The sequence below is a fragment of the Takifugu rubripes genome, chromosome 11 (assembly GCF_901000725.2).
Source record: "Takifugu rubripes chromosome 11, fTakRub1.2, whole genome shotgun sequence".
Taxonomy (NCBI): Eukaryota; Metazoa; Chordata; class Actinopteri; order Tetraodontiformes; family Tetraodontidae; genus Takifugu; species Takifugu rubripes.
Genome location: NC_042295.1, coordinates 15,624,946 through 15,637,739, shown reverse-complemented (window position 1 = coordinate 15,637,739; position 12,794 = coordinate 15,624,946). Strand labels below are relative to the sequence as shown.

General features: G+C 54.1%; 2 protein-coding genes across 4 annotated transcripts; one reads left to right on the top strand and one right to left on the bottom strand.

The window, feature by feature from the left end:
- Nucleotides 1-585: 585 nt before the first annotated feature.
- fbxo46 (F-box protein 46) lies at nt 586-8,318 on the top strand. Its single transcript, XM_003978890.3, has 3 exons — nt 586-998; nt 4,161-4,769; nt 4,886-8,318. The coding sequence occupies exons 2-3, from the start codon at nt 4,293-4,295 to the stop codon at nt 6,680-6,682; spliced, it is 2,274 nt and encodes a 757-aa protein (XP_003978939.3). The 5' UTR covers nt 586-998; nt 4,161-4,292; the 3' UTR covers nt 6,683-8,318.
- A 337-nt stretch (nt 8,319-8,655) lies between these two features.
- On the bottom strand, nt 8,656-12,724 carry slc5a2 (solute carrier family 5 member 2). Of its 3 annotated transcripts, XM_029843640.1 has the most exons (15): nt 12,462-12,724; nt 12,320-12,391; nt 12,123-12,227; nt 11,985-12,044; nt 11,811-11,915; nt 11,638-11,743; nt 11,374-11,454; nt 10,311-10,540; nt 10,084-10,219; nt 9,900-10,007; nt 9,666-9,816; nt 9,431-9,599; nt 9,154-9,369; nt 8,945-9,077; nt 8,656-8,876 (listed from the first exon to the last, which is right to left on the bottom strand). In XM_029843640.1, the coding sequence occupies exons 1-15, from the start codon at nt 12,558-12,560 to the stop codon at nt 8,683-8,685; spliced, it is 1,965 nt and encodes a 654-aa protein (XP_029699500.1). In that variant the 5' UTR covers nt 12,561-12,724; the 3' UTR covers nt 8,656-8,682. The 3 variants fall into 3 exon arrangements, with proteins under 3 accessions (XP_029699500.1, XP_029699499.1, XP_029699501.1); XM_029843639.1 differs by having other exon boundaries at nt 11,985-12,227; XM_029843641.1 differs by lacking the exon at nt 11,811-11,915.
- Nucleotides 12,725-12,794: the final 70 nt, after the last annotated feature.

Below are 12,794 nucleotides of genomic sequence, written 5' to 3'. Positions count from 1 at the left end.
TGCTGCTGCTGTTCTGCTGCTGCTGCTGCTGCTGTTCTGCTGCTGCTGCTCTGCTGCTGCTGCTGTTCTGCTGCTGCTCTGCTGCTGCTGCTGTTCTGCTGCTGCTGTTCTGCTGCTGCTGTTCTGCTGCTGCTGCTCTGCTGCTGCTTTACAGAATGCACGCAGCAGTGTATTGTTCCATAGTTATTGCCACTGTGAATAGGTACTAATATATATTTTTTTAAATATATGTTTAAGTAAACAGTGAATTCTAAAGCGTTTGTTTCCATTCAGATTTTAGGGGAAACGAATAAACCTGCCACGGCAGCAAATAGACAACTTTTAAAAAAATAAATCAGTCCAGACATTGACACCATCGATAGAACCCAGTGAAGCGCGTCATCCAAGGGTAAAGACAGGGCGGGATAAGCCAACATGATGAGATCAGTATTTTAATATCATTCAAGGTAATTAAACAACATTTCCACGCACTTTAACTCCTCACCTGACTCTCACCTTCTTCCTGCTGGCTTCTCCGAGGGGGCGTGTCCAGCAGGGGGAGGGCGCTACGCGGGCACCATATATGGGCATACCACCGACTCTGCATCCCTATTGGCTGCGGGCCTTCTGCAGCTGCTTGTCAACAAGATGGCCTTCCTCCTCCTGCCGTTCTGACACTAATTATTTTGGTATCCCCGAGAACATACCGTAAAAGCTTGTGTCACTTCAAAATAGATAGTGGGAGAGCGGCTGCTCAGAGTCCTGACAAGGCTCACATGCCCTCGGACTCTGTTCGCATAACTGACAGGCACTCGAGCCTCGATATCAGCCTTTATTAGAAAAGGTTGATAACAGAAAGTAGCTGCTGGCTAATGTCGATGTTAGCCTTTGACGGAGCTAGCTTAGCTACGTGTCACCTGTATTTCACCAGACTGGTTTGATTGGAGTGGAAGACGGCAAGTAAATACATGTCATCGACTTTGCAAGGTTGACTGAGTCTCCACGATAACTCTTATAAGGTGAGTTAGTCTACAAAATGCTGCGATCGGGGGCTTTTTGTTACCTGTTTAGCTGGTTAGCAAATGCCGTAATGTTATTATGCAGGTGCCATCCACTTAGCACGCCATCGAATTTGTTTACCTTCTACAATAACCGTCTCTGACCCCCTTAAATAACCCAATATCTCGCAGGGTGGGTGTTGAGCCTTAGTTCTTGCCAAGTACTCAAAGTCTGTTTACCTACGATGGATTTTAGCTTGTTGATAACATTTCGATGCTAAGCTAACTTCGCTCGCTTGGTAACGAGCAAGTGTTAAACCAAAGACGTTCCTACACACGTACAAATGTTTGAGGTTAAATCGATACAGTTCTGGAAATTTGTTGGGTTCATATTTTTACACTTGGCTGTTGTCAACCTGACGCTGGCTTTTTTTCAGCCATCTTTAGCAACACAAGAATAGAGAGAAACAAAGATCTGTTGTTTTTATTCCTCAGCTGTTCTATAGAAACGCTATTTTTGATATATGTGACAAATTCATTGTAGGTGTTGTGGGAGGTTAGTCATGGTCACCAAGTGCTCCAGGTCAGGTCAGCATGTTTTAACACTACTGGAGCTGCTGAAGTCTTCCTGATATTACATTCTTCTCTTGCAGATGTGCAGTCACACTGTTGACAACTTATGCATTTTTATTGTGTAAAAACCTTGTTTAAATACAGAAAACACAAGCGTTCAGAAGCCAGCAAAGCTCTCAGCAAGCAGTTGCAGGTTTGGGTGACACAAATGCTGCCTTAATTAAGTTTTTATGACGACTGTGGTGAGGTATTCTGGCCTATTGTCCAGTTGACATTTGGGAGGAAAGCTGAACCCCAGGCCGCCGCCGCCGTTCTGCGAGAGCTGTCGAGCTCTTCTGCACGCGTGTCTCCACAGACACGCGTGCAACACAGGGAGATTGCGAAGGCTTTCTGGCATGCTGCTCTTTTCTCATTCGTCAGCTTTTGGTCAACTGCCCAAAATGCTGCAAAACAGCGCAGGAGAGCTGGAATAGTAGGGAGGGGGCCGGGCTGGAGGGGGCCGGGCTGCAGCGGCCCGCCGTTTGTGTCACGGAAGGGTTCCGAAGATTCGTTCCATGGTGGAACTTGCTGCAGCGTCATTGTCCTGGTCACATCATGTGACGGGGTTCGACTCCTATGGCCAAATGTCCTCGACGCCAAGTATCATCTGACAGAACCCAGAATATATCGAAGTAATTATCATAAAAGGTTCGACGATTCAGCTTCTCTTGGCTACTAACAAGAACCAAGGTCCATTTGATCCGGTCACGCGTATCCAGGACCAAACGGCCCACTTTAATTGTGCTTTAAAATGCACGTTTATGTTTATTACCTGCAGTAAATGTTAAAGTCGGGTATGAGCGGCAAATGATGGCATCTCTGTCACCACACGGTTGCCATGGCGCCGGTGCTTGGACAGGATTTGACGGATTACGTTGATGCCGAAAGCTTAAAACCGCCCGAGCCATGATTTGCAAGAAGCATTTTAAATCGAGAGAAGAAAGCGTTGCGCTGAGTGAAACGGGGTTTTTTTAGAGAAGTGAAAACTACCGAGAGCTGTGGGTCCTTCTGGGACACGTACGCACTCCGTCAGGCCTTTGGGTCCTGAGCTTCAGGCCTGGACCACACGTTGGAAAATCCGTCCGCTTAACGTTGGAAACCAGAAGATTGTTTTTCAGGAGGCGGCGCAGCCCCGAGAGGCCTGAGTGGAACCGCCGCAGTATCTCCCAGGTGTCCTTAAAAGGCGTAAAATTCCTTTTAATGACTCGGTTATTGTGTTGACCTTTGTGCGTCGGCGCCCAGAGAAGCAGATTAAGCAGAGCAGTAAATACCAGAGCGACCAGCCGGGCCCGGCACATCGCTCCAGAACTGAACCGCATCCCCGTGTGATCAGATAAACGAGTGGATGTTCCCTCGTCTCGCCTCAGAACCCGGCTGCCTCTGGTGGCTTCCCTCAGCAGGAACCACAGCGTGACCTTGGGCTTCAGACGGTAACGGGCGTGAGAGGGTAACGGGCGTGAGAGGGTAACGGGCGTGAGAGGGTAACGGGCGTGAGACGGTAACGGGCGTGAGACGGTAACACGCGTGACGTAGGCGTGTGCGCTGACGCGCTGCAACAGATTCCTTTCATTGAAGTGATCATAAAGAGGCAGAACCAAGTTTAAACCTGCCTGTCAGCACTTGGACGAGTGTCTCCACGCTAACACGATAGCGCTACCCTTCAGGAGGGGTGCGTGCACGTGTGAGTGCACGGCTGGACTCCTTGTATGATACCATCTGTTTTGAGAAATGGTTGCATGAGAGAGAAAACATGTGATGGGAGGAGGTAGAGAATAGAGTGAGAGGAGCGCAGCCGTGGCGACGGGTCCACACGTGCACGTCCCCCTCACGTATAATCTGCATGCTCTTAGCTTAGCTTAGCTTATCTTAGCTGTTGCCATGTGATTATAGTGGACCCACTTAAATCGCCTCGCCGCTCCGTGTGGGTGGCGCTCGGGTTCCTGCACCTCTGGGAGGCCTGACCTGTCCGGGCCTCCTCCCTGAGGGGGCTCCCTCCCTCCCTGAGGGGGCTCCCTCCCTCCCTGAGGGCGCTGCCCCCTCCCAGACTGACAGAAGAGAACAAAAAGGTTGCGTTAGCAGCACAATCACAACATTGCGCAATTTTGGGTGTGGATGACTTAAATATGTAACCAGGAAATAAGGCTCGGGGTGGGGCCCGGTTGTCATCCCCAAGCCTTCATAGTCTCTGGAATAGAGGGGGGGGATGAGGACAACAGCGGGAGCGGTTTCACTACTACGCCCCCCCCCCCCCCCCCCCCCCCCCCCCCCCCGCTGTTGGTTAAAAATAGGTCCAGCATGTGCCTTCATGCTCCCCCTTGTGCCTCCTATTAAGCAAGGCCTTTCTGAAGCACTGAGATCCAGGAAAGAGGGGGGGCGAGACGGGTGGGGGTGGAGGGGGGGTTAAATGGAGCCGCTCTCATTTGATTTCCAGGCTCTGAAGTGGGGGACATGATCTCTGGGTTTTAGCCAGCGTAAAAGGCTGTGAGCGGGCCAGGTGGTGCTCCAGCCACCTCTGATGGGGGGGTGCACGTCAGTGTTCCTCCTTTAATGACCTGTCCTGTCTCCGTCCAGGTCGGGGGCCCGGTGGTGCTGCTGCCATCATCAGACTGGTTGATCTGGGTCAGAGAGCAGCCATGAGGGTGTTCGCCCGGCGTTCCTGCTGGCCAGCATAAATGCCGATATGCACTGGTGGTCCGCATCCTGATGGACCGAGACACCTTCTCCCATATCCGGCTGTGGTGCCCCCGTCCCTTCGGCACCTACTCCCAGAACAAAGCGAGGAGCCCAGGTTCTGCAGGCACGGGCGGAGGGGGTGCCGGGACAGGGTCCCCCTCGCTGTGCAAAGCGGAGCCCTCTCCTGATGCCAGGAGGACGGTGGAGCGAGCTGAAGATGGGGCCGTGGTCATGGGGGTGCAGGAAAAGAACGGAAAAGAGGCCGACGTTGGCTCGGAAAACACGCCGCCGGAACCCAAACTGGTCTCCAGCTCGCTGCCAGCGACCCCGGCCCCCGTCTCCTCTGGAGCGCCCTCATCGGCCCCGTCCAGCCCCCAGATGGAGGACGGCCGTGTGCTGCTGGACACCTGGTATGTTATCAAGCCGGGCAACACCAAGGAGAAGATTGCCTTCTTCGTTGCCCACCAGTTCAGCGGCGCCGAGCAGCCCAGACCGAGCGCCATGAAGGTATGAGCGAGCAATCTGGACCTTTGTTGTTCCACGTTTCTGATCTCGTTAACCTGGAGGCCCCCCCCCCCCAGGACGAGGGAGTGATTACTTTAACTGGTTGTGTTTCCCTCCAGGTTAAAGGCAACTGGGCCACCGACTGCAGCAAAGCCAAGCGACGGAAGCGATGCTCCTCCTACGACCCTCCCCATCGTTCCCAGGCTCCCCACCTCAGCCACGACGCCCCCATCGCCCCTCCCAGTGCTGACGAGCTCCTGGGGGGGGTGCATGAGACCGACCTGCTGTCGGTGGCAGAGATGGTGGCCCTGGTGGAGCAGAGAACTGCGCTGGCGCTCCAGGAGATTGTGGCCGTCCACGGGGGCCAACACCACCAGCAGCCCGCTGCCACCACCACCACCACCAGCCCGAGCCTTATCCCGCACCAGCACACCCTGCTCCGTGGCACCGTGTCGGATCCCACTCCCGTGGTGTTTGTGTCCGACGTGGGCAAGACCTCCGGAGCGGGTCAGGATTCATCTCCCATCCAGACGGACCAGGAGCTGGAGGAGCAGCAGGAGTCGTGCCGAGTAGCAAAAGCCATAGCGCACTTTGAGTCCCAGAACCTGGAGAATCGACTCCATCTGGGCGCCGGTCCTGGACTGGACTCCACTAATCAAGACGGAGAACGAGAACGGACGAGAGGAGGGAAGCCCGACGTCGGCTCTCCTTCGGCGCCCCCCGGCCACGGCCACGGCCACGGCCACGGGGAAGTTAGGATAGCTTTCAGAGTGTCCAATCTGGACTCGCGGTCTCAGATGGAGCCAGCCGGCAGGTCCCGCTGCATGTTCATGAGCTGTGGGGGGGGAGGCAACCAGGCGGCGGCCAGGGCCAAAGAGAAGATCACCTGTGACCTTTATCAGCTGGTGAGCCCCTCGTCCAGAGACCCCGGCAGCCTCCTGCTGGCTGCCACCACTCCTGCCCCAAAGCCAGAGGGAGAGCTGCACCACCCAGACAGGCAGGCCTGTGGCACCCCTGACGCCGGACAGGAACTTCCTGTCGGGGAAAAGAAAGCTCTGGGCGTGGGGCGGGAGCGGGTGACTGGGTTCCACGTGGAGGTGGTGGTGACGGGCGCCGTGGACCAGTGTGTGTTTTATGGCAAAGACAGCACGGAGAATGTGCAGGAGGAGACCGTCTGTTTCGCCATGGCCAACGGGGGCGGGGGCGTCGGCAGCTCCGCCGACCCTTCGTCGGACGACCCCCCACCCGGGCAGCTCTTCTTCCTTCAGCCCTCTCGGGGCGCGGAGGAGGACGGCGCCGGCAGCATGTGCTCTTTGGACTGTGGCAGCAGCGGGCCCGGGGCGGCCGTGGGTGCGGGCGCGGGCGAGCAGGCGTCTCGACCCGACTCCCCCGGTGCTGGGGAGGACTGCTCGGACCCCTCGCTGTGTCGCCTCTACCGCCACGTGTCCCACGACTTCCTGGAGATCAGGTTCCAGATCCAGCGCCTCCTGGAGCCGCGCCAGTACATGCTGCTGATGCCCGACCACATCATGGTCAACATCTTCAGCTACCTGCCCACGCGCTCGCTGGCGGCCCTCAAGTGCACCTGCCACTACTTCAAGATGCTGATCGAGATGTACGGCGTGCGCGCGGTGGACTCGCTGTGGAACCAGGACCCGCTCTACAGAGACGACCCCTGTAAGCAGTGCAAGCGGCAGTACGAGCACGGGGACGTGTCCCTGTGCCGTTGGCACCCCAAACCTTACCACCACGACCTGCCTTATGGACGATCCTACTGGATGTGCTGCCGGCGCACAGACAAAGACACGCCCGGCTGCCGCGTCGGTCTCCACGACAACAACTGGGTCCAGCAGCCCGCCGACGGCTCCCAGCCCCTTCGCACCAAGAGGGAGGACAGGAGAGAGGAGGCCAGGTAAATAGGAAAAAGGCCTCCTTGCCTTTGAATTCTCCTCTCCTCCTGACGGACCGGCACTCCAGGACTCTTCTGGGATTTTCTTTTAGTGTGGTTCTGTTCTCCAGCCATCCTTCTTCTACCTGCTGTCCATGGAGGGAGGTTGGGAGGTAAAGAAGGAAGAGAGCTGTGTCACTCTCCTTGCCTTTGGGTTCCGTGCTCTCCCCCCCTGCAAAAGAAGCGCTCCGGAAAGACCCCCTTTTCTCCTGTGCCAGGGTTGGGGTCCTCTCTTGCTGCTCTGTTCGCCCCCTCCCCCCCCCCGTTCAAGTGTCTAAGTCCATATACAGTTGTTGGGTGAATTGGTTTAACTTTGCAGTGTGTTTGCTAGAGATTTTTGCGCATTTCTAAAGTGATGCGTGGAAAGGGGCCGCCCCCGGGCCACCCCCGGGCCACCCCGGGCCCCCGGGCCTGCGTTCCCCATCCCAGTACGTGTCCAGTGTTCTGTGTGCATCGGAGAAGCTTCATATTTGCTGTACAATGGTGCTTCAGGGAAGGAGCTGCGCTGACTTCATCAGACAACGTTTGTAGTGGAATGTTCAGAAATGTGATTGTATAAAGCAAACTTGATTCCAGTGTAAGAGTCGGTCCTACGTTACTATTCTTTCTGAATGTGCTGTGATGTCGTACTCTGTAACCCCCTGATGATGCTGCTGATCATTGAATCCTGAAATAGCCATACCATTGGTTCCTGACTGGGAGAGGCTCGCTGTAGCCAGTCTGGCCCTTTCTGCCCCCCCTCCCCCCCCTCAGAGCGGACCCTAACCTTGCTGACCAGCCATAAAAGGAGCCAATAAGTACTTTGCGGTTTACAAGAGAGTTGTGGGAGCTGGACCTTTAAGACCGGTGAGACTGGATGGGATTTTAAAAGAGAAACTTGATGTCACTTTGTATGATTTGATTGAAATGCTTTTTGCTTGGTTTTTCTGGGGTGTGTGTCAGAATGTTTGCTCTTCTACTTGCTTTTATTTTTGAGGACCATGTTCTCCTTCCATCAGTCTGTCAACCTACACAACCTGCAAATTCCCCCCACTATTTTTTAGCCCCTTCTTTCCTTCCTCCCTCCTCCAGTTCAGCACTGGCCATTGTTGCCAAAGCTGTCGTTCATCATTCAAATGTGGACAAAACCAACACACCCACACACACACGTACGCACACACACACACACACGTACACACTGCACCAGCTTCCAGCCTTAAAAGCCCCCTACCTCTGACCCTGCAGGAGATGGAGGCGTCACATACCTCACAGATGATCTATGGTTATTGGGAGTTGCACAGGACCCCGTTAGCGCTCGTTAGCCTGTCCGTTAGCCTGTCCGGCTCCACTGGAGACACCACCGCCCATGAACAGTGCCTGGTGACGGCTGACTCTTTATTCTTGGGAAAACAAAGCTCTCGGTCCCTCCTCCCACTTTTCCTGGCTTCCCCTCTTCTGTAAGCTGACAGACTGGACATTACTGAGCTGATGTGATGAATGATACTTATGGGAAGGTGATTGGATAAACTTGGGAGAACTCTGGGTTCCAGGCATGTACAGTGCTAATGGGAAATATCTAAATAAAAACAGAAGTGATTATTAAAAACTGGAAATCTTAATCACGACCGGCCCTGTGTGGTGTCTGTTTATGGTCAAACGTTCACCTGGTTCCTCAAAAGTGCAGAAAGTCTCAGGACATGTTCTCTCGTGCCTGATTTGAGAGCTGGAAGCCTGACTATTGACTTTGGGATTGAATCTCCGTGCAACGGGATACGATAATGGAGCGGTAACCTGATGAAACCGTTTTTAGGCCCCCGTGTTGCCGCTGTAACTGTAGAGGCATGAGACGCTCGAGAGTATTGTTAGAATCTGAAACTTAAATGGGAGTCGAAGCGTGTTGGGAAAGGCAGACACGTTCGGCTGGACGGTCGAGAGTGGGAATAAAGGAGCAGGAAGCTTCCAGATGTTTCAGCCAGAGTTTACTGGACTTCAGGCAAAGTAGCCCCACATGAAGACGGCCACCGCCATCATCAGGACGGCGTTGGCGTCCACGACGTTCTTCCACACGGGGTTCTCGGTGATGTCGGGCAGCTTCTCTGGTTCTTCAGGGTTCTGCTGGTCCTGGGAGGTTCCTCCACTGCAGAACCACCCAAGCAGGCTGCAGATGGCGGCTTTTTCCTGCTCTTTTGATGAGAGAGAGAGAGAAGTTTCAGCCTTTGTTCCACTTGTCTCTTTTAAACCGTCTCTGTACCTGCACCGTCGTTCCCCTCCCTCGTCCTCTCTTCGGCCTCCCTGCGTGCCCTCCTCCCTTCCTCCCCCTCTTCATGGTCCAGATCCATCCTCTCCTCTTTAGAATGACGGAGGCTGAACACCAGGCGATGAAGCTACGTGATGATCACAGTTTAAAGTTTAAATCCGTTGTTTTGATCTCGGCCCTTTGAAGGTGGCGCTGTAGCTTACGTGCTGGTCCTCTATGGGCTGGGTGAAGCAGCTGACCGCCAGCACCAGAACCGAGGTGCACAGGAAGAGTATGATTCCAAAATGAAGGTAGTGAATTCCACACACCAGGAAAGGGCAGTTGGAAGGGTAAATGCAGCTGCCGGTACCAAACCAGAACTCTGGAACCATCCGACACAGGCCCATCACCAGACCTCCTATCAGGCCCCAGAAGGCCCCCTGTGGGTGAAGGTGGGTATGACAATGACCTCACTGGGGGGGGGTCCATCGGTCATCTCACCGCTTCGTTGACCCTCTTTACGAACACGGCCAGGAGGAAGACCGCGGCGATGGGCGGGGCCAGGTAGCTGGATACGGACTGGATGTAGTCAAAGAGCTGACCGCTCTGGGCCGCCTGGACGATGGGGATCCAGCAGATGCTGATGGCAACGATGCACAGAACCCAGACTCTGGAGAGAGGAGGAGAGCAGCAGAAGGGATGCAACAGGCGACCGGTGCCGACCACGGAGCCTCACCTGCCCACAATAATGAGCTCTCGCTCGGAGGCCCGCGGCCTGACGCGGGTCCAGATGTCCATGGTGAACAGGGTGCTGCTGCTGTTAAAGATGGAGGCCAAAGAGGACATGAGGGCGGCCAGCATCACCGCCAGCATCAGCCCCCGTAACCCTGCACGGACGACATCGGGAAGGAAGGTGGGTCAGCAGAAGGACGAGCTCCTCCTTTCTGGAAACAGCAGCGCGTGTCCGTACCGTTGGGCATCACCGACACCACCAGTTTAGGATAAGCGATGTTGGAGCAGCCCACCTCGGTCCCACACACCTCCTTACACACCTCAGGGACCACGCAGCCAACATCATCTACCGGTGGAGGAAACACACGCGCGTGAAGACCTCTGCTTCACACGCTTTGGGCTCTCGGCCCGGTTGCTTCTACCTGGGTAAAGAACCCTGCTGATCATGCCTGGCAACACCATGAGGAACATGGGCAGCAGTTTCAGATAGCCACACATGATGCAGCCGGCCTTCACGTGGGTCAGACCGCGAGCTGCCAGACACCGCTGGACTATCACCTGCAGAAGAACCGAACCACAGGGGTCAGAATCTGTAGGTCACCTGGCAGCTATACGAGGGGAGTGTGGTGAAGCCCGCCTTGGGAGTCACCTGGTCTGAACACCAGTACCAGATTCCCACGATAGCGATCCCAAACACCACCCCAGGCCAGGGCAGGTCACCGCTGCTTGCATCTCTCAGCAGGCGGAAGGCGTCGTGGCGAGGAGTGTAACATCTGCTGGAGATGTTGTAGCGCTGCGGGTCCATGGAGGCCAGGCGGCTCGGGAGAGCGGACCTGTATTTTTCCAGCAGGCCATCGTAGCCTCCAACCTCAGCAAAGGCTGGAAGTGAGCGTTTAAAGAATAAGAGTGAACAAATGAAGGCGTTACTTTCTTAGAGTGATGTATTTCAGCATCTTTACATTTTGAAGAGAAAGAAAATCTGTTTGTAGTTGACCAATAAAGTGGTATTTTAGTCATGCAGAAAGCATGAAATGTCTGTTTCTGCCTTCCCACTCATGTAAATCCAGACCAGCACACATGAACGCCTCATTCCTGTCGGAACCTGTCGCATTTAGTTTGAAGGAATGTAAAGAAGTACATTTTAAGTGGTGCTGTGCAACACCTGGGACCGATTGTGATATTTGGCTCCATCTAGTGGGCAAAATATAGACTGCAAGAGAAGAATACTGGCCTAGGCTCAATGGTCACATCCCAAAGAATGGGACCCACGTCGATACTTATAGGAATATACTACCAAAATGATACAAACACAGCAATTATCATCATCACCATACACTATAAAAACGATTTATGACAATAACAAAAAAAATTCCAGCACAACGGAGCTTTAAAAGACTTCATTCCTTGTAATGAGCCGTTTTTTCCTTCAATTTATGGCCAATTACACTTTGGCTGGCACACACACACACACACACACACACACACACACACACACACACACACACACACACACACACACACACACACACACACACACACACACACACACACACACACAGAGGCAGTCTGTGGTCAGAGGTTTTTGTAATGTCAGCACTCTTGGAGTGAATAATTCCTTAACTTGGTTGATATATTTCTTGTCTGTGCAGCTTTAGGCCTGCTGGCACCGACCCGCTGGGTCACATGTGGACCGAGACGAGTGTTGTACCTACAGAAGCCGGTGAGGATGAAAGCTCCAGCAATGATGACAAAGGTCTGAAAGGTGTCGGTGTACATCAGAGCAGCCAGGCCACCTGTCAGACATACACATTAATGGTTTATGGCTCTAATCCCAGAAGAGACCTGCACAAAAGAATATGTGGGATTATAGTCGAAGCAGTTAGAGCTGACACGCTAAGAGCCTTTTACACAAACATCTGCCATTAGACACAATGACACAAATGCACTTTTCCATGCAGATGTGTGTGGACGTGCACCTGTGACCGTGTACAAGGCGGTGATTAACAGCAGGGCGATGATGGCGACGTAGATGTTCAGCCCTAATGCCTGCTGGATGAACACCGCTCCAGAAAACATGTCCACCTGCAGAAACAAACGGGTCAGAACAGAACATCAGGAGAAAAAGCTGCTCTCCAATGGCAGAACTCACTGAAATCTTGGTGAAGATGTAAAGGAAGAGGGAGATGACAGAGAGGTAGATGTTGATCCGGGCTCCTCCAAAGCGCTTCTTCAGGTACTGGGGCATGGTGATGACCTACGCACAGCTCATGTGAGCCATGGGGCACCAGCGGAGACCCTGAGACACCCTGAGAGCAGAACTTACCCCGGCGGTGAGGTAGACGGGTACAAACAACCAGCCGAGCAGCAGCACGACGAACAGAGCCTGAGAAGAACAAAGTTCTCTTATATTCTTCTGCAATTGGGAGCGATTTGGTTTGGGATGAGGGGGGGGGGGTCGTACATTCCATTCAAACGCTCCCACGGCGATGCCACTGGCCGCCCCGGTGCCCGCCAGCCCCACGAAGTGGCCGCTACCAATGTTGCTGGCGAACAGGGACGCGCCAACCTTCCACAACAAGGAACCATTTAGCCATTTATTACTTACTGCACACGCACAGAAATGTAAGTGCACGTGGGCACATCAGTAAATGAAGTCACCGGCCACCAGGTCATGGTTCGCCCCGCCAGGAAGTATCCTCCCACCGTCCCCCGGTCGGTTCGAGACATGGACTGAAACACAAAACCACGGTAGCGTCACCGGCGTCCGTCGCCCCGAGAAGGGAATCGTGCTCCGCCTCACCCACACGCCGACGCCGATGACGGTGACGAAATATCCCACGATGACCACGATGTCCGCCGGGTTGTTGATGACCGCCCCGACCGACGTGGCGTTCTCCATCACTCCGGTTTCACCTGTTTTCAGCCGTCTGGAGTCGGTTTTCAGCCTCGTTTATCCTGGATTCTCCGTCTCCTTAACTGAGACTCACAAATGCTGCAGCAGTTTCCTCGACGGGCGCTGGGAGAACTTTGGCCTCCTCCAAAACGGGCAGATTCAGCACATTTAACACTAATCCAGGAAAACAACCACGGCCTCTTATGTGGTGTATAGATGTCGTGTCAAGGTCAAATGCCA